This window comes from Canis lupus, chromosome 12 (genome assembly GCF_003254725.2).
Source record: "Canis lupus dingo isolate Sandy chromosome 12, ASM325472v2, whole genome shotgun sequence".
NCBI lineage: Eukaryota > Metazoa > Chordata > Mammalia > Carnivora > Canidae > Canis > Canis lupus.
The window spans coordinates 213,111-239,892 of NC_064254.1; the positions used below are offsets into that span (position 1 = coordinate 213,111).

Sequence of the window (26,782 nt, forward strand, 5' to 3'; positions counted from 1 at the left end):
TTTCTAGAGAGTGCCAGCATTTGTTATAGAAGCTACAGGCATTTCCAGGAACTATTTCTGCTCCTCCAGAGAAAAGTATCATCGCTTAAATGATCACTTTGTTCCTTAAGCATATCCCGGTTCTCTAGCATACAAAGCTATACTTTTATCAAAAACAATTTTGAAGAACTTAAATAATTTACAATCTTAGTTGTGATATATTCACTTGGTTATATGAAACTTCTCTAAGGACAAATATCTTTAAAATATTAAACTCGTAAATTTTGTGTAATATTTAGATAGCTTTTTCTGTTTTTTTCTACAACAACACAATATATAAATAGTTTACAAACACAGTTCTTTAAGTGGCTCCTGCTGAATACCACCAAATAGATCTCACTTAGAACTGAAATCCCATCTAGTTCCTTCTAAGCCTCCCCATAAAGGGCCAGCATCCCTGACCACAAACTCAGCTTGGTAACCAAGAGTCTAAGTTGAAACAACACATTGTTTTCAAATGGATGCTTTTTGGTTTCTAAGCCATATTCAATCACCACAGGCCTTTGGCAAGATTAGCAATGACAACTATGAGTGTATTTATGTCAGAACTCCTAAAGTGCAAGGCGTAATTGCAACTTATCCATTTGCCTTGCCTAGATAATGATTTATTACTACAATGGTCTGAAGTAAGCATGTAGGCGGAAAGGTAGAGGAGATCCCTGAGGACTCTAATTCTTTAAGGTGGTTTTGGTGTTTTTTTTTTTTTAAAAAAACACTGGGCATAATCCCAAGCATCTGCCCATAATAGGACTTTCTATCATCCTTTTATGCCAGAAGCTTTTTCTCTGTAATTACAAAATAAATAGATAGATAGATAGATAAAAAGACTTGAGCTTATAGGGTTGTTTTTTATCCTGCTTTGAAAAATTAGAAATGTAATTTTATTTGTCTAAGTTTTATGAAATTTTCAAATACTAAGTAACTGATGGGAAAGCTGGTCTCCTGACATCTAATGTTTATCATTATCAGGAAACAAAGAATTCACTCTTACATTCTGAATGAGGACTCATTCCCATCTTTTCTACTTTCTTAGTACAGAGCATCCACCTCGGGGATTCAGTTTACTACCAATTTCAAAATACATATTACTAAAACCATAGCCACATTTTTTTCCATAGCCACATTTTGATGTTAAATTTATATAGATGTACTCACCACATATAAGGTTATAGACTTCAATATTTTCGAATGGTTCAATTTCAGCTTTCTCTTTAAAACTGGATCCATGTGCCAAGAAGATAGCCTAGGTGGTAAAAGTCCTACTGTTATTAGATACCATCTCAACTCAAAAACAGATGTTGGAAGAGACACAATTTTCCTTCTGTCATAGCTCTCCAGTTATGTCTGAGGCTATTGTAAAGATTTCTTTTCAGATTTGAAAGTGATTTTTATATCATTTGCACCTATGATTGGGATCTCAACAGTACAATCAAATATCATCTGTGTTGTGTTTACTTTCTCTAAATGTACCTGCTTCCACAGCACCTCTTATGTCTACAGATGAGGAGAAACAAACAACGGTAGACAACCAATGTAAGCATAGTTCTTCTATATCTAGACAGTATAAATTATAAATTCATCATATAACATCAGATGCCCTTTTCATAGTCATTTCATATCATTGTTCAAATATGTTAACACATGGCCAAAAACTGTTGATGTTTCTAAACACTAAGTTTTCTCACAACTTATATTAACCCACTGATTTCTCAAATATATCTCCCCTTTACTTTTAGGGTGAAGAAACCTAAATATTTTTATTTACATTGAATTAACTCATGTTTAACTTAATTATATTATTCATAACACATTTAATACTTCCAGGTTGTAAAGAACAAGAAGAAAAGTGTCAAACATAAATAATTATTTTGCAGTAACATGGCCATATATATTTATTTTCCAAATTATTTTGCAGTAACACGGCTATGTAATTTTTCTAGCAAAAACCTAAGGCATAAGTTTTCCTGATAGTGATTAGCTTAATTATCAAATAATACTCTATATAATAGAGAAGCACTCTGTCTCCAGAGACTTTCCAAATTTTTACAAGGATATATAGCTCAGCATGACAATGTTGAAATGCACTATATTCAAAAAGAGCCCCACACATTTTCTCTATTTGGGAAGAGGTGTGTGTGTATTAATGGAAATAGATAAGACAACCAGGCTGCAAAAATCATAAAGCTTTACCTATGGGGGAATATCAGCTACACTTTACTCATGGACTCTTCCAAATAGTCTCTTCCCTGGGCTTCTATGACATACTATGCTCCTGGTTTTCTTCCTTCCTTACTGACCATACTTAGAGGTGTATTTGCCAGTGATTCTCTTTCTTTCAACCTCTTCAAGTAGAATTGCTTAGAACTCAGTACTTGGTCTTCCTTTCTACTTACACTCAGTTTCTGAGGGTCTTATCTAGTTGCATATCTTTTAAATAATTTACATTCCTAAAACCCAAGTTTTAATCTCTGTGTAGATGGATTCTCTTTAGGTGTCTATATAACATCTCTACTTGCATGTCTAATACATATTTTGAACTTAAGATACCCACTTGAACCCTTGGTCCTTCCTGTTGCATCAGCCAGTCATAGTCTATGAAGGCTCTCTCATCCCCAGCGTTATCAGGCAGGTTTGCCCCCTTGGGCCTTTGCACTGGCTCTTTCCTCAGCCCGGGACACTTGTCCCCTGAATATTTGAAAGGTCGATTTTTTTTCACCGTCTTTGAGTCTCTGTTCAAACATCCTCTCAATGAATCTTATCTTCTCCACCTTATGTAAAACCGCATACTACCCCTCTGGTACCCTGAAACACACCCAGTTTCTACCTACTATGCTTTACTTTTATTTCCCATAGCACTTATCTCCTTACATACCAAATAATGTATTTCCTAATTATGCCAATTGTCTATATTCCTCTGATAGAATGAAAGCTTCATGAGAGCAGAGATCCTTATCTGTTTCATTCAGTGCTGTATACAAGAGTCCTAAAGATTGCCTATCACAAAGTAGGTGCTCTGGAAGCCTGGGTAGCTCAGCAGTTGAGCCTGCCTTTGGCTCGGGGTGTGATCCTAGAGTCCCGGGATTGAGTCCCTCATCAGGCTCCTTGCAGGGAGACTCCTCCTCCTTCTGCCTATGTCTCTGCCTCTCTTTCTGTGTCTCTCATGAATGAATAAATAAAATCTTCAAAAAAAAAAAGCAGGTGCTCAATAAATATTTGTTAAAAAAATAATAAAGCAGTAGGTTACCTTCATGCTCTTAAATTCATTGTTATAACCATGATTGCCTCCTCCACAGAATGAATATGCTTTACTCCTTTAAAGAAATAATATTACATTGCAATCAGTACATCGATATGAGATCTTACAGTATACTGAGCTTTAATAGATTTTCATGTAGCTTCTCTTTTGTAGAAGTATTTTTTTCTGTCAACGGCATAAATATAATTATTTTTCAATTCAAATTAATAACTAGAGGAACAAACAGAATGGTAGGAGAGAAGGAAGGAGAATATAGATTCTATAAATATAATTTAAAAGCCCTTGACTTAGACATTAATAGCACAATAACAGAAGCACGTATTTTAAAAAAAAAGAATTTGAATATAATATATGTCAGCTATACATCAATTAAAAATTAATTAAAATGTTAAAATAATTGTCTTCAAGCTTACCTGTATCTTTTTGGATATTAGTTAATATCCGTGTGATTAAGAATAGTTTAACTAATATACTACTTTAAGCATTTCAGTACTTTAGAAACAAGTCTTTGAAACTGGGAAAAAAATATTGGTTCCTATTTTACACAAGACATATCTAGGAAAATAGCATAAAATATAAAGAAGATAGAAAGTTAACTATAACACTTGGTAAGAAAAGGCTAGTACATTCTCATAAATTCAGTTTATTTTTAATTTTGGGGTTGCTGTATTACTTGAATGACTTTTCAACATGTAATGAGTCTTTTGCCTATCTCCTCTTATTTTAGCATTGTAATTGCGCAATATTAGCAATTTTGTACATAGTTGGTTTTTATACATGAAAACAAACAAAACAAAATATCAATAAACCTAGATTTGTTTTTTTAAAGTAAAACCGTCATACTGGTTCAAATTAAGTCTCTACAGAACATGAAAACTCCTAACTCTGGGAAACGAACTAGGGGTGGTGGAAGGGGAGGAGGGCGGGGGGTGGGGGTGAATGGGTGATGAGCACTGAGGGGGGCACTTGACGGGATGAGCACTGGGTGTTATTCTGCATGTTGGCAAATTAAACACCAATAAAAAGTAAATTTATAACTTATAAAAAAAAACAAATTAAGTCTCTAACGGAAAAAGAGTCCCCTGCCCAACAGTTGGCCTTAAGAGATTTGTCTCATTTACTTTCCCACTACCCACCTCCCACTCCTCAGGCAAATACACACATATGCACACACGTTTTTCTTGTTTTCACACTGTAGGCAGGACTTTAGTGTCTTAAAAAAAATCAACTTTCAAAACATTCATAACTGACTCTCACTCAGCTTAAATAAAAATAAATCACAAAATGAAAAATAAATCACAACACTGAGCAGGCTACACTCAATGCTACCCAACAGAGGGAAGAAAGGAAAGGCTAAGGACTAGCTAGAATGGGGAAAGCAAGAGGAGTCCTATTTAAGGACTCCTATTTAAGGGTTTTAAATTCAGTTACTCAAAGGTGCCAGTTCATTACCTTAGTTAATTCCAATAATTCCAACATTTGTTGTTTCCTGCCTTGTTAATTATCCCCATTCTCACTGGTGTGAGGTGGTATCTCATTTTGGTTTTGATTTGTATTTCCCTGATGGCAAGTGATGCTTAGCATTTTCTCATGTGCTTGTTGGCCATGCGTATGTCTTCTTTGGTGAAATTGCTGTTCATGTCTTTTGCCCATTTCATGATTGGATTGTTTATTTCTTTACTGTTGAGTTTAATAAGTTCTTTATAGATCTTGGATACTAGCCTTTTATCTGATACGTCATTTGCAAATATCCTCTCCCATTCTGTAGGTTGTATTTAGTTTTGTTGACTGTTTCTTTTGCTGTGCAGAAGCTTCTTATCTTAATTCCCAATAGTTCGGTTTTGCTTTTATTTCCCTTGCCTTCATAGATCATACCCACCTACTATTATTGAACGTTGTGAACTCTCTGAAATGCAAATCCATACATCCACATATTCACCTCCAGCCACATTGTATCCACCAATGTGAATTTTCTTTACAATCAAAATCACACTATGTAGACATGACAGTAGGATCCTTCAAGAGGAGACCAGCTTCCTTCACCACCGGAAACTTTCCTTCTGCCTGCAAATCTATTTCTATACTTCCTTGTCCCAGGGCAGCTGCTGACTTTAAAAAAGATGCCCCAGTGCTCTGGGACATCTGTCTATTTCAAGACAGAAGCACTTCTGAGATGATACAGCCTGACAGTGCTCAAGGCTTGGTCAACAGATGGATGTCTTCCAGCAAAGAAAAGTGGTCCGTTTCCTACTGCAGACAGAGCCTCCAGTCAGAGCTCAGTGACCTGAGCAAGGGTTATGCGTCCACTGCCTCACATCTTCTTGGCTGAGTGCCTCTGGACAATGCACAGACTGCACAATGCTTGGGACAGACCTGCTGTATGTGACAGTACTTAGCCTAACCCATCCTGACTCTTCAAAGTCCAGAGCGGGAACCACACCTACCAGGAAGTCTCATCTGACCTTCTTTGACGTCCATACCTGGGCTGTGTCATCGCTCTTTTTGTTTTCTTGTACCTTGTACTTGATCCTAGCTCAGCATTTGTTACACCTGGTTATAATTGTTGTCTTCCTCCCTGCCTGCACAAAGATCATTAGGGTGGGGACTGTGCCTATCCCCGTTTCTTAGAAAAGTGCCTGGGGAGTATTTGTAATGTTCCGATCATAAAATAAAGTTATTATTCATGTTCTTTAAGGGGGGCACTTTAACAATTTTTCAGCTGTTGTTCAAATAATTGAGTTTCCGCACATTAGCAAAATCTAAACATTTTAAGCAAAATAAGGATGATAATGGTGGTGATAGATTACACTAAATGATGGAATTTTCTATAATTCTGAAAAAGGAAATGTAATCTAGTTATCAAATATCGGACATTTTAACTAACTAAAGACAGCATACTTTAATGTAGAAACTAGGTAGCCTGACGCTCATGTGTTATAAGAGTCGAGTGAACCCAGGACTTAATCAGTGAGACGCCTTGATTGCTCTGGTTAGAGCTGTAGTCAACATTTCCCTTGATGTAAATCAGTTTACTTTAATATCAAGGGAGTAATAAAACGAAGCTCATTTTGTATTACATATGATGAAAATGAAGCCCTGAGACATGAATTTGTTTCAGTTCCCCCTAAGTTGGGTGGGTCTTGAACTCTCAGCCTGCTGTTCTTTTTACATCTCACCGCTAGCTATAGAACATACAAGGCTCATAATTTGAGCCTAGATATTAATTAATGTATAATAAATACCCAGATGTATTGTGGCGGCTGGACTCTCCTTCTATAACCCATAAGCCATGTTGTAAGATGGATGCGCACTTCCTCATTTTGCACTAGTGGCCTCCTAACTTCTTCAATCTCATACCCTCAACAGTAAATATTTGGGAAATTCACCGACATTTGGACATATCATTTGTTCATATATGATGCACCTAGATTAGTAAAAACCTTATATACTTAATATTAGTCAAGCTTAGTCTTTTTAATTCTTCTAGAGAATGCTACGTTGAGTCACACCGAAAGCTACTGACCTTCCAGAGAATGGTTAAGAAACTCCAATCCCAAGAAGAGAGGCCAGAGCCATCTAGAGGCCAGGGGTCAACGTGCACACTCTCTGGGTCAGCCGGGTACTGCTTGGGTTTCTGGGTTGTCTCATACAACAGGCTCTACCAAAATCCCAGTTCCTCATCCGGCAAGCACTTATATTAGAGCCCAACTACCTCGTTTGTTTTTTGTTTTTTGTTTTTTTGCCTCCTCTTTGTGAAAAATATCTTTCAGACTCTGTATTCCTATTTTCCCCTGTATCTTCCGGCATTACATAGCATACAAGCAAGGCCAAAAAACAGTTAGAATCTTGATTCCATTTAAAGCCACTTATGTACAAGGAAAAAAATACCCACTGGAATGAAATATAAAAATAGGAAACATTAGTTAAACTTCCAGAAAGTGTATGTGTATTTGTTTGCTGGTTTATCTTCAGTCTTCTTCATTTGGCAAGAACCCTGCCTGTATCCCAAATGCCTAGAACAAAGCCCAGCATATACCATAACACCGCTATGATTTTGTGAAACCAGTGAATTAATTGGTTATTTTGGAATGAACCAATTCAGAATGGTTTTTATTTTCTCTACACACAATTATCATTTGCAAATGTCAACAATCAACATGAATTATAACTAGACAAAAAGAAAGAAATGTTAATACCTAATTGGTTAGCTTGTCCCTAGAGCCATAAAGGTGCTCTTTCATAAAAACCACAAAAAGGACAAAGATCTCAAAGAGCCATCTAGTCAATTACTTACTACCAACCTGGAAGACAACTGATATCGTCTTTACATCCTGTCTACTACTGGAAAAAGACCCCATAGGGGTTAGCAATGGGCTGGTTATGACAGTTTCTGGAATGGTCTATAAACAGTATCAAGCTTCTTCCTCCCGCTCCTCTATATTGTTAGGATTAGGAAGCTAAGATTGGCCCCCTAGTAACAGGGGTTTCAAACACAGAAGTGCTAGGTAGTATATAAAAAGTCAAGGAATTATTAGAATTAGGAAAATTTACAGGATCAGGAAAAATTACAGGATCATAATAGCAGGGTAAAATTAAGGTAATTTATAATGAAAGACGGTTGTTAAAAGTATTAGGAGACAAGTAAATATAGGCACAAACCTCACAGCCAGCCACTGCCGATCCACCAAAAGATGAGCTTTATCAATTCTGACATTTTTGGCAAAGTGTAGTCGTTTTGGCAAATCGGGAGTCAGATAGGGTTTGAAATGCTGGTCAGGTTTCCGGCACTAAAAATAAGTAAATTCTTTCTCCGTGTATGTTGTAAAATATGCAAGCTAATTCAACAATTTCATCTTCTAAGACAACTAAGCACTTTTTAAAAGTAAGAGGGTTTAAGCCTGGCTAATAAAATAAGGATATTAAACTTAGCATCAATGTGGTCAAATTCCCCAGTTATGTTGTTTTTATTGTTGCAACAATATTTAAATTGCAATTAAAAATATGATTTAAATTATGATTTGGTGTTTGACATTCTAAATTTTTATTCCTGTGTACATATCTTAAACCACCATAAACCCCCCCTCCTCTTTTGACAGACAGTAGATATGTCTAGATTTTGAGTGGCAATTACAAATCTTGAATTTAAATTATGTATGAAAAGTATATTAACACATTAGTAAATACCAGCAAAAATTTTTTAAATCAGTTTAATTGCACCAAAATCCTTTTACCATGGATTCAATTTACCCTTGAAATAACCTACAAAGGGAAGCCCTGGTGGCTCAGTGGGTTTGGCGCCACTGTCAGTCCAGGGTGTGATCCCGGAGACCCGGGATGGAGTCCCACATCAGGCTCCCTGCATGGAGCCTGCTTCTCCCTCTGCCTGTGTCTCTGCATCTCTCTTTCTGTCTCTATGAATACATAAATAAAATGTTTAAAAAAAAAGAAATAACCTACATATGCTTAATTGTCAAATCAAGTCAAAAGTTCTTGAGACCTACTACAGGCTCCTTATTTGTGAAAAAATCATGGATCTCTTACAAACTGGAGTGACATGTTATTTCTTTAATAATTACTGTGGTAACTTGATGACATAACTTTAAACTGTGTCAAAATGCAACTCACGGTCATCTAAAAAGAAAGTGAGGAAATGAGAACTAGAGGTACAAAGGGACTTTTTCTCCCTTATGACCTTTCTAAGAAAAAAATACAAAGAAGAATCTGGGAAAATTAAATTTTTTCCTACTTCCTCATTCTTATTTTAAGTCTCAATAATCTCCTATGTTAAGGCTGTCACTACTATTTTGTGCTCAATTTGTATAAGAAAAAAAGGCACAATGAAATTGAACAAAAAATGTAAAAGGATGTATGGACAATAGAGCAAGATAGTTATAGAATATGAAGAGGAAGAGAAATTATTTCTTGCACAGATATGTTGGCCAGGTTTCTTCTTGCCTATTTTGGTATCTTTACCAGTCTTCCCCTTTTTCTTTTTAATTCATTATGATTTCCTTCAGAAGCCAATATTTTTGCAATATCCAGACAAAAACATGACAGCAGCTATTGGATATGTGGCCTCCTCAAAGATACAAGGGAGCAGAATGTGTCCTTGAGGACCAGAGGTCACGTGATAGTCACACTTTCCTAGTCGGTGTGTAGCCAGAGTAAATCCAGAGGAAACTACTGCCAACTTCTGTAGAAGTATGGGGTTATACTCTGCATTTGAGGATTGAGGCTGAGGACCCTAAAGCTGGGAAAATTTGGGGTCATTTTATTGAAGAACACAGATGCTGTTGTCTGACATATAGCCAGAATGAGTCACCTGTTCGTGTTTGGTTATGTTTGTCCAATATAAGCTCAATACAAGCCCATGGAACAGCATTACTGGTTGATACTGTACACCACATGAAATATTTCCTGGGAATAGTGGACTACCATAATAGATTTCCAAAGCCTGTGGTATCCAATCCCCTCCACCACCGGAATTGTTGGAGATTTGCCCTTCCTCACCAACGAGGCTTCAGCTCTATGGCTCATGAGGTGATGGGGAAAAAGAACAAAAACTTGTGGTTTTAGAGAATCCACACGTTGAAAATTCTGAAGCACCCATCCAGTTAGCATGAACACATTGCCTATACACCCTTCACCAGCAGGGGGTGAGATTGCCTATCATGAGTACTCAAGATCATAATATCAGAAGGTTTAAGAGAGAAAAAAAAGGAGTGATTAAGACTCTAAAGAATTGCTGGTCTATCCCAGGTTACAGTAACATTCCTTACCCTGTGTTTTCTCACCTTCGATCATTCACATTTTATCATAACATTTTTTTTACTATATTGCATGCCACCTATACATAAACAGCCCCCATCTTAAGCAATGATAAACTCATGAATTCCATATAATAGGTAATGTACTTGTGAATATACCTTAAATACAGAATTATTAAAACTACACATAAGAACATATCCAGTTTCTCTAGGAGTAGTGAACTCCACTTTGAAACACCCAGATATCTTTCAGCTACTTATATGAAATTTGCTCTGCTCCTTTACTCACAACCTGGAGCATAGGAACCAATCAAAAGCAGCTGCAATTATACTTAGAGGGTAAAGAGATGATTTTTCCGACCTGTACGAAAAGATCTGTGAGTTCATGATTCACGTTTTCTTGCATGATATTAAGTCATGCAAAACATGTAACAGGTGATGCTGCCTGAAGCTCCTTGGCATGGCCCTTTTGCATGGGACTTCAGCCCACTCTGAAAACCAGAGCCAGTGCCATTGTCCCCCACAAACTAATCTTCTGCAGGTGGCAACTGCAAATGGAAACACCTAAGACAAAAGCAACTAATACGCACCTATGTAATGTCAACAGAGGGCTGCAAAAATAATTTACAAGTGGCTTGGGCTCAGAATTACAGAATATAAATTTATTTCATCCCAGATTTTAAGGACATTATATTAACTTACATATATGTATTAGGAGACTGTATACTTACACTGAGGTTCCTAACAATTTCTTCAGAATTAACTGTTTCAAAAGGAAAATAATAATAAATCACATTGAAATTGTGAACAACTCAGGTTGAATTTGACATAAAAATTTATTAATGATGATAATCTGGTAAGATTAAATAGGAAATTTTAAGCGAAGAATTATTTTAGAATTTAAGAATATATTTTAACCTATAAGTAGAATACATTCTAACCTATCAATAGAATATATCGAATTTTACTAATATTAACATTTTAATTCAATTAATTGATGTTTTAATATAACTAGGATTTATTAATATAAGTAGAATATATTTCATTATGTATTGTTATATATCTAATGATATGGATATAAGCAGAATATATTTTAACCTAAATTATTAAGTAATTTACCAACTGAGTATGTTAATAGTTTATTAATATTAGCATTGTATTTATTAATTAATAATTTTTCAATATTAATGTGATTGCCTAGAATAGATTTTAAGCTAACAATATTCAATGTTACCATAGACTTTACAGACTAACTATATTTAAACTAGGAAGGGGATTTCTCATTTGCTTCTGTGTAGTTCTCCCAAAAAGTCAGAAGAGGGGACTGGCAATCCCTACATCCTACAGAATCTGGAAGCAGGGTAATTCACTTTTGATTTTACCTTTTTTTTTTTCAGACAGATGTCTTCATACTTACAACTATAAAAGTCATGAGGTATATTACGAGCCCTGATACGAGGGGCAGGCCCTTCATACATGTAGAAGTTTATTCGAGGAAAATAATCAGTCATATATTCCCTCTTGTCACAGTAAGTCTGATCCATTCCTGAATTTAAAAAAAATAATCCATCAGATAAAGAAGATGTGGTTTGTGTATACAATGGAATATTACTTAACCATTAGAAATGACAAATACCCGCCATTTGCTTCGACGTGGATGGAACTGGAGGGTATTATGCTGAGTGAAATAAGTCAATCGGAGACGGACAAACATTATATGGTCTCATTCATTTGGGGAATATAAATAATAGTGAAAGGGAATAGAGGGGAAGGAAGAAGAAATGGGTAGGAAATATCAGAAAGGGAGACAGAACATGAGAGACTCCTAACTCTGGGAAATGAACTAGGGGTGGTGGAAGGGGAGGAGGGCAGGGGGTGGGGTGACTGGGTGGTAGGTACTTAGGGGGGCACTTGACGGAATGAGCACTGGGTGTTATTCTGTATGTTGGCAAATTGAACATCAATAAAAAATAAATTTATTATAAAAAATAAAAATTAAAAATTTATTATTTAAAATAAATAAATAAAGGCAGAAACCACCCAGATGCCTCAAATAATAATAATAATCCATTGAATATGTATATAGATGATAACAATCAGTTGTCTTGGGTCATGTCAAATCAGAGATATTTTAATGTACAAATCTCAAACCAAGGTTCACTGGGCACCTGTACAATTTATCCTATTTCACTCTAAATGGCAGACCTTGAAAATCCTGGCAGTGGTTGAGAGGGGTCACATTTATATGAGAAGAATAAATAAGAATTATAAACAGATTATTTGTTCAACATAAATCAACTAATTTCAAAGAAGAAAATCCCCTATAGAAAGCTAATTATATCTTAAGTATATTATTTAAATTTATATAAGCAGCATGTGCTTTAAAAAAGATTTGGTAGCTAAACCTTTACTATCTAAAGATTCTTCAGACTACACTTAAATTTTTATTTTCATATTTATTCATATTCATTCATACATTTTATGTTTTATAATTTCTTTTAAACAAAGTAGACGTTAAAATGGTTCTCTTTGGGCAGCTCAGGTGGCTCAGTGGTTTAGTGCCGCCTTTAGCCCAGGGCTTGATCCTGGAGACCTGGGATTGAGTCCCACATCAGGCTCCCTGCATGAAGCCTGCTTCTCCCTCTGCCTGTGTCTCTGCCTCTCTCTCTCTCTCTGTCTCTAATAAACAAATTTTTTAGAAAATTTTAATAATAAATTTATTTTTTATTGGTGTTCAATTTGCCAACATACAGAATAACACCCAGTGCTCATCCCGTCAAGTGCCCCCTCAGTGCCAGTCACCCATTCACACCCATCCCCCGCCCTCCTCCCCTTCTACCACTCCTAGTTCATTTCCTAGAGTTAGGAGTCTTTATGTTCTGTCTCCCTTTCTGATATTTTAATTTTAAAATAATAGGACATGTTAAGAAGACATTTTAGAAATATTTTAAGTAAATTACTCTGTTTCTCGTTTTCTTGATGTCCTAAAATACAAACAAAAGTTCTGCAGACATAGTTCTTTTCCTCCTCTTGTCCATGCCTGGTTCCTTCATAGCCTTTGGAGCTTAGCTTGACTAACCTTCCACCCCATCTGGAAGAGCCCGTTTATGCTTCATGTACCTCCAAACACACCATATCTAGTAAAGTACTTGACATTGCATAGGCACTCAAAAAATATTGATTGAACAACAACCCCATCATATCCCTGTTAAGTACTATTAATATCCTTTTTACTGAAAAATAAGAATAGAGATGGATATGCAGAATGAATGTAGAATAAATTGTTTTAGTACTCTATTCATCACAGCCTACCAACAAACCTTGCTCTTTGCTTATTCTAAGTCTTCTGAAAGGTCTGAAGTACAGACTTTAAAAATATCACTCTTTTTGCACACCCCTTGAAGTGATAAGATATAATCAATGATAAAATATGTTTAAGAAGAAAAGTATACCATGGTCAGCCAAAAGGATTATATTGACACAGTTGTGTAAGTTCCGCTGTTTGAGGCCTTCCATCAACATTCCAAAAGCTTTATCTACCAACTGTAAGGCTTGAATTACCTAAGGGAGAAAAACAATGGAGTTAAGACTGTTTTCATGATTTAAATTTTAATTACTGAAATCACTAAGGAAGGCAAAAACAAATACATTTCCTTCTCTAAAATTTCTGGAATTTGAAGTAGGACATCAGAGCCCAGCATCTGTGCTACCACATTTACCAAAAACTTAAACCATATTTTCAAAGGAGGACAAACTACTGGCCAATAAATATCTGAAAAAAACATTCAACCTCAACAATGTTATTCAGCTGCAAAGGCTTTCATGGTAATGTCCAGTGTTAGGCAGGGGTATTCACAGGCACTTCTATAGAAGTCTGCATGGTTACAGACCACATGACAATGCCTAACCAGGAATTTAAAAGGGGCATACCCTATGACCTAACAGCTAACTTCTGAGAATTTGTCCTCACAAACATTTATAGTACAAATGGAGATTTATACCTAAGGCTATTCATGAATTAATATTTCAATACAAGTAAACATCAATATACTTACCTACTGTAGTGAACATTTTTAAAAGTATTTTAAAGAACCATGGCATGGGGGACTGCTCACAATACAATGTCAAACATAAAAGATTAAAACCAACCCATGTATGTACCCATACCTATCTTGTCCTGGTTGCATTTTTTCCAAGATTTTATTTATTTATTCATTCAAGAGAGAGAGAGAGAACACAAAGGGAGAGTGAGGGGTATAAGCAGACTTCTCGCTGAGTAGGAAGCCGGGTGCAGGGCTCGATCCCAAGACCCAGGGATCATGAACTGAGCCAAAGGCAGATACTTAATCAACTCAGCCACCAGGTGGTGCCCTCATTTTCAAATATACTTAGCGTTTCTCAGTAAACACACATGCGCAGAAAACGAAAAGGAAATATATCAAGGTACTATTAACAGTGGTTATCTCTGTAGATAAATCATTAGCCAGCCAGAAGAGAAAGAAGACTCAAATTAATACAATCATGAATGAAAAAGGAGAGATCACTACCAACACCAAGGAAATACAAACGATTTTAAAAACATATTATGAGCAGCTATACGCCAATAAATTAGGCAATCTAGAAGAAATGGATGCATTTCTGGAAAGCCACAAACACCAAAACTGGAACTGGAAGAAACAGAAAACCTGAACAGGCCAATAACCAGGGAGGAAATTGAAGCAGCCATCAAAAACCTCCCAAGACACAAAAGTCCAGGGCCAGATGGCTTTCCTGGGGAATTCTATCAAATGTTTAAAGAAGAAACCATACCTATTCTACTAAAGCTGTTCGGAAAGATAGTAAGAGATGGAATACTTCCAAACTCATTCTATGAGGCCAGCATCGCCATAATTGCAAAACCAGACCAAGACCCCACCAAAAAGGAGAATTATAGACCAATATCCCTGATGAACATGGATGCAAAAATTCTCAACAAGATACTAGCCAATAGGATCGAGTAGTACATTAAGAAAATTATTCACCAAGTAGGATTTATTCCCGGGACACAAGGCTGGTTCAAACTCGTAAAACAATCAATGTGATTTATCATATCAGCAAGAGAAAAACCAAGAACCGTGTGATCCTCTCAATAGACGCAGAGAAAGCATTTGACAAAATACAGCATCCATTCCTGATCAAAACTATTCAGAGTGTAGGGATAGAAGGAACATTCCTCAACATCTTAAAAGCCGCCTATGAAAAGCCCACAGCAAATATCATTCTCAATGGGGAAGCACTGGGAGACTTTCCCCTAAGATCAGGAACAAGACAGGGATGTCCACTCTCACCACTGCTATTCAACATAGTACTAGAAGTCCTAGCCTCAGCAATCAGACAACAAAAAGACATTAAAGGCATTCAAATTGGCAAAGAAGTCAAACTCTCCCTCTTTGCCGATGACATGATACTCTACATAGAAAACCCAAAAGTCTCCACCCCAAGATTGCTAGAACTCATACAGCAATTTGGCAGTGTCTCAGGATACAAAATCAATGCCCAGAAGTCAGTGACATTTCTATACACTACCAATGAGACTGAAGAAAGAGAAATTGAGGAGTCAATCCCATTTACAATTGCACCCAAAAGCATAAGATACCTAGGAATAAACCTAACCAAAGAGGTAAAGGATCTATACCCTCAAAACTATAGAACACTTCTGAAAGAAATTGAGGAAGACACAAAGAGATGGAAAAATATTCCATGCTCATGGATTGGCAGAATTAATATTGTGAAAATGTCAATGTTACCCAGGGCAATTTACACGTTTAATGCAATCCCTATCAAAATACCATGGACTTTCTTCAGAGAGTTAGAACAAATTATTTTAAGATTTGTGTGGAATCAGAAAAGACCCAAATAGCCAGGAGAATTTTAGAAAAGAAAACCATATCTGGGGGCATCACAATGCCAGATTTCAGGTTGTACTACAAAGCTGTGGTCATCAAGACAGTGTGGTACTGGCACAAAAACAGACACATAGATCAATGGAACAGAATAGAGAACCCAGAAGTGGACCCTCAACTTTATGGTCAACTAATATTCGATAAAGGAGGAAAGACTATCCACTGGAAGAAAGACAGTCTCTTCAATAGATAGTCCTGGGAAAATTGGACATCCACATGCAGAGGAATGAAACTAGACCACTCTCTTTAAGCAGACACAAAGATAAACTCAAAATGGATGAAAGATCTAAATGTGAGACAAGATTCCATCAAAACCCTAGAAGAGAACACAGGCAACACCCTTTTTGAACTTGGCCACAGCAACTTCTTGCAAGATACATGTATGAAGGCAAGGGAAACAAAAGCAAAAGTGAATTATTGGACTTAATCAAGATAAAAAGCTTCTGCACAGCAAAAGAAACAGTCAACAAAACTAAAAGACAACCTACAGAATGGGAGAAGATATTTGCAAATGACGTATCAGATAAAGGGCTAGTTTCCAAGATCTATAAAGAACTTATTAAACTCAACAGCAAAGAAACAAACAATCCAATCATGAAATGGGCAAAAGACATGAACAGAAATCTCACAGAGGAAGACATAGACATGGCAAACATGCACATGAGAAAATGCTCTACATCACTTGCCATCAGGGAAATACAAATCAAAACTACAATGAGATACCACCTCACCCCAGTGAGAATGGGGAAAATTAACAAGGCAGGAAACAACAAATGTTGGAGAGGATGCGGAGAAAAGGGAACCCTCTTACACTGTTGGTGGGAATGTGAACTGGTGCAGCCACTCTGGAAAACTGTGTGGAGGTTCCGCAAAGAGTTAAAAATAGACCTGCCCTACGACCCAGCAATTGCACTGTTGGGGATTTACCCCAAAGATACAGATGCAATGAAACGCCGGGACACCTGCACCCCGATGTTTATAGCAGCAATGGCCACAATAGCCAAACTGTGGAAGGAGCCTCGGTGTCCAACGAAAGATGAGTAGATAAAGAAGATGTGGTTTATGTATACAATGGAATGCTACTCAGCTATTAGAAATGACAAATACCCACCATTTGCTTCAAATTGGATGGAACTGGAGGGTATTATGCTGAGTGAAGTAAGTCGGTCGGAGAAGAACAAACATTATATGTTCTCATTCATGTGGGGAATATAAATAATAGTGAAAGGCAATATAAGGGAAGGGAGAAGAAATGTGTGGGAAATATCAGAAAGGGAGACTGCTAACTCTGGGAAACAAACTAGGGGAGGTAGAAGGGGAGGAGGGCGGGGGGTGGGAGTGATTGGGTGACGGGCACTGGGGGTTATTCTGTATGTTGGTAAATTGAACACCAATAAAAAAAAAAACATGGCTTTTCAATGGGTACCACACTCTTCCCATGTATTGAACCTCCACATGCTTCCCCAAAAGTGGAAGCCCTCAGTGCTCTAGAGTCACTCCATCATGTACATGAGCATCATCAACAATTTAAATTAATCTGTACTTAATTTCAATTTTCTTTTCCAACTTGAATTTTTCTTTTCAACTTTTCATTCTAAGATGTAGTCATTTGTTTTTCAAAAATGAATTAACAGCTGAATTTTATTCAAGTTAGACCAATAGCTAAAGTTACTCAGGACCAGTCAGAACACTCTGTGACTAATTCAACTTCAATACTAGAAAATCATTGGAACAAATTTGGTATCAAGAAATTGCTGGTTTCACCAGACTTTAAATATCTCTCCAACCACCTTCCCTATTTTCTTAAAGCCTTCCCCACCTATACCAGGCCACAATCAGCTTCCCATTTAAACACTGTTTAAGCTATCACATTATTAAGGTTTCTTAAAATAAAAACTCATAATACATTAATTCAGATTTCATTTATTTGCCCCTTCAACACGGTTTCTGGGTAACAGCCTCATTCTTCACCCTTAAGAATGCCTACCACAAGGTTAGGCGCACCAGAAACTGTTCAAAGTAGACCTTAAAGAGATAGCAGAGCAGGAGCTAAAAATCGAGAAGTTACTAAGCTTTCAACAGCATGAGTCAGCAAACAAACTAAAATAACCTTTTTGCTTTCAAATTATGTCATATTAACTCTGAATAAAGTATGTGGTTAAAAACAATAACAGGCTTCTAGTTTCTCCATGCATTTTGCCTCTTCTGAAGTTTTAAATATGGTGTGGTCTTAATCTTTCTATCTTCTTTCTTTCCTCTCTCCCTAGGACATCTTCATTTCCATGCACCATGTACATGCTGCCATGCTGCCCAATCTTCATCTCCTCTGAGCTATAAATCCACGTTCAATTGCCTTCTGGGCATCTTCATTTGAATATTACAAGCACCTTATCCACAACATGCTCTTTCTCTCCAAAATTTCTGTCACCTCACTGATGTAAATGGAAACTGCTGCAACAGCTCACGATAGAAACCAGACAATTGTCCTTGATCCCCCACTTTATCACCCAACTTCTACCAAGCCCTACCAACTATATCTCCCAAACGAATCTCAAATGCATCTCCTTCCTTCCATGGTAGTTGCCACTACCCTAGTCCAAGACACAATGATCTCTTTTTGGGAATGTTGCAAAAGCAAACTCATCTCACCTTCCCCCATTTCCTCTAACCCATTCCTCTCATACAGTTAAATGGATCCTTAAATACAGGCATGTCTGATCATGTCACTTCCCCGATTAAAATGCCTCAGTGCTTCCATTACTCATTACATGGCCAACAAGGACTTGCATAATTTGGTGCCTGTGTCCTCCTCTAGGCTTCCTCTTAGCCCCTGTCTCTGGGCCACAGTGCTCCAGATGTGGGTGGGAGATTATCCCCACACAGCAATTCCAGCAATACCCGGCACAGAGGAGCACACAAGAAGGATTAACTGTTATTATTATTCTTACCATTATTATGCAGTCCATTGATCTAACCATCAGTCCATTGGCCTATCCATTTGTTCATTTGCCTATCCATTTGTTCATTCCTCTACCTCACTGAGCTCCTTCCTCAACCAGATCATTTGTGAACTTCCTTCCTTTTTGTTATTCAGAGAACTTTCTAACCACCCCCAGTCCCCACTCTGCCACAGACTAGATTAGAACCTCCTTAATCACCTCTCGGGGCACCCTGATTTTTTCTATTGTGGCACCTTACAAACTATACTTAAAATTTATTAGGGGTCCAAACTAGAGCACTGAATAGAAGAAAAAGATATAGTGCCTAATATAAAGTCAGCAGTAGGAGTTGGGTAAATGCAGATTATAGTGTTCCCTCTCCAACAATTAATCATATCGAGTATGGATAACAATTAAAATAGAAGGGTGTCTGGGTGACTCAGTTGATTGAGCATCCAGCTTTTGATTTTGGCTCAGGTCATGATCTCAGGATCATGAGATTGAGCCCCATGTCAGGCTCCCCACTCAGCAGGGGGAGTGTCTGCTTGAGATTCTCTCTCTCCCTCCCTCTGTCTGTCCCTCTCTCAAAAAAATTAAAATAGAAAAGAAGTTAATTTATGGCAGATAGTTATTATGCCACTCACCCTTGAAATAGCCTGATTAAGTGTTAAACTCTGGGATCTAGACCAGAGCGGTATTGGAATGTGAAGGATGAAAGGGTTAAAAGCGGTAGGGAGCAGGCCTTGTATAATGAATTTTTTGGCTTAATGGGAAAAAAATAAGAAGGGCACTTCTGATAAACTGCAAAGTCAGGGTGCCAGAATAAATAAGTTTCCACGAGGCAGGAAAATGCCATACTCATGGAGGCCTTCATAGCTTTTCATGACCTCCAGGACAATATAAGCTTCAGTGGACTTCAGAACACCGACGATTCTTTTTAAGTAATATTTAAGGCTTATATTTCCATAGTAAAAATGTAATATAATGGTTTAGAGACTGACAAAGGTAATATTTAGGGGTCTACTTCCATTATATTGAAGGCCCAGGAAGAGAGGAAGAACTCTTAGGAACTAGCGTATGAAGTCCAAGGAAAAGGATCTTATGAATAAAACACAGTGCATAAACGACAGCTGGAGAGTCCACAACAGACCTGCAGGTGACTTAGCTTGGGATAAGCTACATTGGCATGCTGAACTGGCTGGCAGGATCTAGCCTTGATGTTTCCACTGTATGATAATAGTGTTGCACCCAAGTATTCAGCAAATGTTGAGCAAATGAATCAAGATGTAGTTAATAAAACAGGTATCTCTTTTAGACTTTTACTGTTTTGTGGTTTAATAAGGTAGATATTCATTTAGACTGTTCATGATTTTAATGTCTTCATGTTTATATCAAGTACATTTTATTCAGTGGGAATTAAATAATATTTTATTTTACGGGTTAAGGCTAGATGACTTCACATTTGTTCAAACAAACTTACTGTGGCACTGACTGGCCCACTTTCATGTCCCGCAGAATCAGGCTCTTCCACATAGATGGTATAAAAATCAGGTCTACAGGTAAAATGGAAACAGAGAAAGACATGATCCATTTGGAATAAGCCTGCAGGTTGGATCTGGGAAATGTATAGGTTTGGAATGTGGTGACAGTTTCCTTCTTTTTCTCCTGCCTCCTTCTCTTTATTGGAGCCCCGGGATTCTACTTGGCCCTAAGTCCAGAGGTTCTCCTAACAGGAAATAAGACCTTCCTGGGTGTGAACTTGGTCTGACTCATTTTAGAAAATCTGCCTGGCTCTTGCAGCTAAGTCCTCTTGGTATGCCCAGTCCTTTCTATTTCCCAGTCTCTGCCTTTCAGCTCACTGTTCTGCTGTTCTACTTCTTTCTTTAAATGTCTGGTTTCTGTTGACTGGTTGCTCTTTCAGGATGCTCTGACTCCAGGCAGGGAGGCTCTGGCAGGGCCTTGCTCTAGCACCTCTGGCTTCCAATCCGCTCTCCATTCTGCCTCCAGTCTATATCTGGTTCTGTGATACTTGCCTCTACTCTGTGGCACTGTCTCTATCTCTATTGCCCCATACTGCCCATCACCTTCTCAAGAGCCAATCATTCTTGAAAATCACAAAAGAAAAAAAAAGCCTAGTTTCTTTCTGCAATGGTCATCTCAAGCAAAGAAATAATTTCATTTTATACCCACGAATACCCCAGTGTACCAGCACTTTTCTGATACTAGATAATACCTTTCAGCTTTGGGCAGGTCCAGCCATTTTAACAGTGTAGAGATCCTTTCTTCATATGGGATACTCCTGAAAAGAGGAAAAATAATTTTTCAAAAATTAATCCAATCAAAAGTAATTCTATTATATTCCCACTCTGGAAGAGAGGTTGGTACTTTTAGATAAAAATCTCACGTTGATATGTGATCAGAATACTGGAGGGGATTCAATATTACTCAGAGGGACTCCTGTTTTCAATACTTATATAGAGATACATTTGTCTCAATACAAAGTAAAGGTATATTGTTTTCTTTCCTTCTTATCCTTCCCTCCTTCAATCGTTCCCTGAACTGAAATAAAAGACCATTAATTATTATCCATTCATTCGGTTTATTTATTTCATTCATTTATACATTTATGTCATATCGAGCATCTATTGCCACACGCTGAGTTCATTTTAAACAAAATTTAACATTGAGCAAACCAAAGATGCATTCCTTTCTAGAGATGATATTCCAGTGAAGACAAACAAACAAGAGATCTGATAAATTATATAAACAAATAAGAGATCTGATAAATTACATAGTGTATCACAAGGTGACAAATGCTATGGAGAAAAGGAAGACTAGGGCACAGTAAGATTAGGGTGGGGATGGTTTGCAATTTGAAATCTTAGTTTGATCAGGCTAAGACAACATTGGGAAAGTAAGTTTTGAGCAACAGCCTGAAGGGAGTGAGGGAGTGGGCTGTGCAGGTACATGGAGTGAGTTATCTCAGGGAGAGGAAACAGCCTGCACAACGGCCCTAAACAGAGCAAGCCAGGTGTGTTGCAGCCCACCCAGGGGATCAGAGCATGGTGGAGTAATGCAAGAGGGGGTCTGAGACACAGTGGGGTGATTAGGGTCACCAATACCAATAGGGCTCTGCAGGCTTCAACTGTGAGTGGAACAGGGAGCTATGAAAGTTTTTGGTGCAAAGGAGTATCATAACTTGGACTTGTTTTTTTAAATTACCATTCTAATTGGTAGATTAATAGATAAAAGACAAGAATAGAAACAGGGACACGTGTAAAGAGGGAAGTGCAGTAATATAGACAAAAGATGATTGTATCTCCAACCACAGCAATAACGACAGAAATAACAAAAAGTTCTCAGACTGCATATATTTTGAATTAGAGCCAAAAGCATTTACTGACAGACCAGATTAGGGTTGTAAGAAAGAGGAATCATGAGGACTTCAAGATTTTTGACCCAAATAACTGGAAAAATAGAATTACTCCAAGATTAAGACCCAAAACATCCTAACCATGCCTGCCTAGATAGGGTCATATCTGCAAGTGCTTCACTACCTGTTGTAATGGATATATTTGGAAGGAAAGGATCCGTTGATGGCCACGTCTGATCCAGGCCAAAAGAAACTACCAGCTTTTAAACCTTGATACATTGCTGTCAGCCAGATCTATAAGAGAAAATTTAAGATAAGTGGATGTCAAGAGAATCATCAGTCTGTGTAGAACTGGTAGAAATAGTGCCATTTTTAAGAAACTAAACAATATTAATAGTGGAAAATTTTAATTACCCGGATCTAATTTAAAAATAAAAAACACAGTAAAGTAGTAAAAAAGATCTTTTTTTTTCAAAATAGTAAAATTGTATAGTTCCTCTTTCCCTTTTAAAGAATTATAAAACAGAGTGAGGGGGGAAAAACAGAACATCTTTCTGAGAAGTTTTTACATTGATATGTTTAGAATACTACATCCAAGTATCAACAGAAGGCCAAGTTAGGTAAAGCAATCATAAATATTTAGAAGACTTAAATTATAAGTGGTGAAACACCTTCCCACCACCCTCCACCCCTGGAAATTAGAAAGATAATGTAAAAATAGAGAAGAATAATCCACTATCACGCTGAAAAATGGAGATTATTTTGGGGTCACATGTAGAATGCTACATACTGGTTGCCCTTTCCACCAGGCTGGATTATTTTTCTCCTTTGATGAAAGTGAAAAATTCAAGTTGAGGTTTACATCATACATATTATTGTCAATGATGCCATGGGATTCTGGATATAATCCCTAAAAACGATAATTTCAAAAAAGATTTAGAATAAAATAATATCAATAAAACTTTTTCTAAAGATTTTGTTTATTTATTCATGAGAGACACAGAGAGAGAGGCAGAGACTCGGGCAGAGGGAGAAGCAGGTTCCATGCAAGTAGGTTGATGTTGGACGAGTTCCCAGGACCCCAGATCATGACCTGAGCCAAAGGCAGACGCTCAACCACTGAGCCACTCAGGTGCCCCTCAATAAAACATTTAAATTGAAATAGTATAAGATCTATAATTCCTATCTTGGAAAGATGTCATATACCTTTCAAAATAAAAGCCCTGAGTTTGAACCCAAATACCAAATGCATATATGTGTATATGTATATACATAGGCGTAGGTATAAGTATAGATTTATAAATGCGTAGGTATTCTGGCTCCACCATAGTCTAGAGCAGCAAATGAATGACATTAGGCATATGGCTTGTGCTGATGATGTTAATATCACTCTTATGTGATTAATTACTATTAAAGTTTCCTATATTATAATAATGATCAGCCACTGGTTATATTGGCATAAATAGCAAGAAATGTGCTACTTTAAAGCCTTTAAGCATGAAATGTCGTAGGTAAAGGGGTTAAAGTGTGTTACCACCATTTTAGAAGGGAACCTGCCTCATCTCTAACAATCGTCCCTCCACCCATCAATCAATCTAATCATTCCTTTAATCTGATCACATATATTTATTCTATACATTTCATTGAATGCATGCCCATGATGTCCCATGCATTTGTAAATATTTTAGAGTCATTACTCCAGAACTATATATATGACTAGGAACACATATTCATAGATACAGCAAATTAATAGCACTTATGTATAACTCTTTGTTTATATATACATGTTATATATGTGTATTATATATATAGGGTATGTATATTTATGTACAAACACATATATAGTCAATTCTTTTTTATTGAAGGATATTTGACATACAATATTATAGTAGTTTCAGGTGTACAACACAGCGATTTGACAACTCTATACATTACACTATGTTCGCCACGGTAAGTGCAGTTACCGTCACCATACAACCTCATGATATTACTGTTGACTTATGCTGTGCTCTTCATCCCTGATGCTTATTTATTTATAACTGGAAGTTTGTGTTTCTCTTTTTAAAAATATTTTATTTATTTCTTCATGAAAGACACACACACACACAGAGGCAGAGACACAGGCAGAGGGATAAGCAGGCTCCATGCAGAGAGCCGGATAGGGGACTCAATCCCAGAACTCCGGGATCACGCCCGGAGCCAAAGGCAGACACTCAAATGGCTGAGCCACCCAGACTTCCTTGAAGTTTGTATATCCTAACCCCCTAACTTATTTTGTTCATCCTCACAAGTACTTCTCCTCTGGCAACCACCAGTTTGTTCTCTGTATTTATGATTTTGTTTGTTATTTTGGCTTTTGATTGTTAGCCTGTTCATTTGTTTTGTTTTTTAGATTCCACATATAAATGAAATCATAGGGTATTTGTGTTTCTCTGTCTAACTTATTTCACTTAGCCTAATACCTTCTGGGTCCACCCATGTTGTCTGAAGTGGCAAGATATCATTCTTTTTTATAGACGAGTAATATTCCATATATATACCACATACAATGGAATATCACTCAGCCATCAAAAAAAAAAGAAAGAAATTATGGCATTTGCAACAACCTGGATGGAACTAGAGAGTATTATGTTATGCAAAATAAGTCAGTCAGAGAAAGACAATTATCATGATTTTACTCCAATGTGGAATTTAAGAAACAAAACAGAGGAACATAGAGGAAGGGAGGAAAAAATAAAATATGAAATCAGAGGGAGACAATTATAGAAAACAAACTGAGGGTTGCTGGAGGGGAGGAGGGTCGGGGGATGGGGTAACTGGGGGATGGTCATTAAGGAGGGCACTTGATACAATGAGCACTGGGCATTACATACAACTGATGAATCATTGAACTCTACCTCTGAAATTAATAATAGTATATATGTTAATTAATTGAATTTAAATTTAAAAAATGAAATATTCCATATATACCACATCTTCTTTATACATTTATCTATCAATGGACACTTAGGTTGCTTCTATAACTTGCCTGTTCTAGATAATACTGCAATAAACATAGGGGTGTTTGTGTCTTTTCAATTTTGTGCTTTAGTTTTCTTTCTTTCTTTCTTGATCATATGATATTTCTATTTTTAACTGTCCATATTTCCCACAGTGATTGCACCAATCTACATTCCTACCAATAGCACATGAAGGCTTCTTTTTCTTTTTGATATTAGCTATTCTGGCAGGTGTAAGGCAATGATCTCATTGCAGTGTTCATTTACATTTCCCTTATATCTGTGATAATTATGTTCTATAAAGTTGATGCAAATACTGAATTAGTGAATACTGACCACTACTCCTAAGGAAAATACAGGAATAGGTTCCTACAAGCCTCTAGTCACAACACTTCTGTCTGCTGATCAATATATAATCTTGTTTTTGTCTGCTTCTGTTTACATATACTGTATTTAACATATATTGTTGATTTGCTCAATCATGCAAATCATGCAAATCATTTAACTCATGCCTGAATGAAACTTATCTAACACACACATGTCTTCTCCATGAGGCACATCACAGCTATCTTGTTTTTAGGAACACTAGAGAGCATTTTGGTGCTACACTTGAGGGTTATTTTAAACAGCAATTTAAAAATCATAAAAAAGCACAAATGTTAAAAATATGACACCAAATATGCAATACACTGTGAAGACATCTTTTTTTTACTGTAAGAAAGCTACAACATGAAAGGCAGAGTGTCACCTTGGTAGACCTGTTGGAAATACATGAGCAGCACAACCTGAATATTTAGGGAAATCTGCATGTATATATATACACACACACACACACACACATACACATATATCTGCATGTATATATATACATATATTCATGTATAAAATTTATGTATACATAAATATATACATACACATACAAGCATACGTACATACATTACGTACTATTACTTAAGAGTTAAAGTTTCAGTAAGTTATAGTTACTGTTCCATAGTAATGAAAGAATAAATGCAGTGCGGTAAAGACACAATATCCTTTGGCAATAGAGGCTGAGATAAAGGACTCCCTAAGATGTGTTCTAAATCCATAAGTGGGGATCCCTGGATGGCGCAGCAGTTTGGCGCCTGTCTTTGGCCCAGGGCGCGATCCTGGAGACCCGGGATCGAGTCCCACGTTAGGCTTCCGGTGCATGGAGCCCGTTTCTCCCTCTGCCTGTGTCTCTGCTTCTCTGTGTGTGTGTGTGTGTGTGTGTGTGTGTGTGTGTGTGACTATCATAAATTAAATAAATAAATAAATAAGTGTTAAATAATTTTCTTTTCCTTTCAGTTCATTTTGATCACTTATGTCTTATTATACATGAGAATTCACTTCCTTCATTTGTTTTATCTAAAAGAGATATAGCCAGCATGAATTGATTTATGAATCAGAGGGCCTTGTCAAGTTAAATACAATGAAAAGATTAGGAAA

General features: G+C 37.0%; 1 protein-coding gene across 12 annotated transcripts in view; it reads right to left on the bottom strand.

The window, feature by feature from the left end:
- ENPP3 (ectonucleotide pyrophosphatase/phosphodiesterase 3) overlaps positions 1-26,782 on the bottom strand; it is a 97,532-nt gene that overhangs the window by 26,305 nt on the left and 44,445 nt on the right. For 9 of the 12 annotated variants that reach the window (XM_025418053.3, XM_049092498.1, XM_049092496.1 and 6 more), the window contains 10 exons: positions 23,107-23,226; positions 22,501-22,610; positions 21,177-21,242; positions 20,424-20,496; positions 13,515-13,623; positions 11,480-11,608; positions 10,794-10,825; positions 7,955-8,082; positions 3,284-3,350; positions 1,195-1,282 (listed from right to left, as the gene is read on the bottom strand). In XM_025418053.3, the coding sequence (XP_025273838.3) occupies positions 1,195-1,282; positions 3,284-3,350; positions 7,955-8,082; positions 10,794-10,825; positions 11,480-11,608; positions 13,515-13,623; positions 20,424-20,496; positions 21,177-21,242; positions 22,501-22,610; positions 23,107-23,226 (922 nt within the window). Of the gene's footprint in view, positions 1-1,194; positions 1,283-3,283; positions 3,351-7,954; positions 8,083-10,793; positions 10,826-11,444; positions 11,609-13,514; positions 13,624-20,423; positions 20,497-21,176; positions 21,243-22,500; positions 22,611-23,106; positions 23,227-26,782 lie in introns of all 12 variants that reach the window. The other 3 variants (XM_049092490.1, XM_025418054.3, XM_049092491.1) reach the window with 3 other exon arrangements.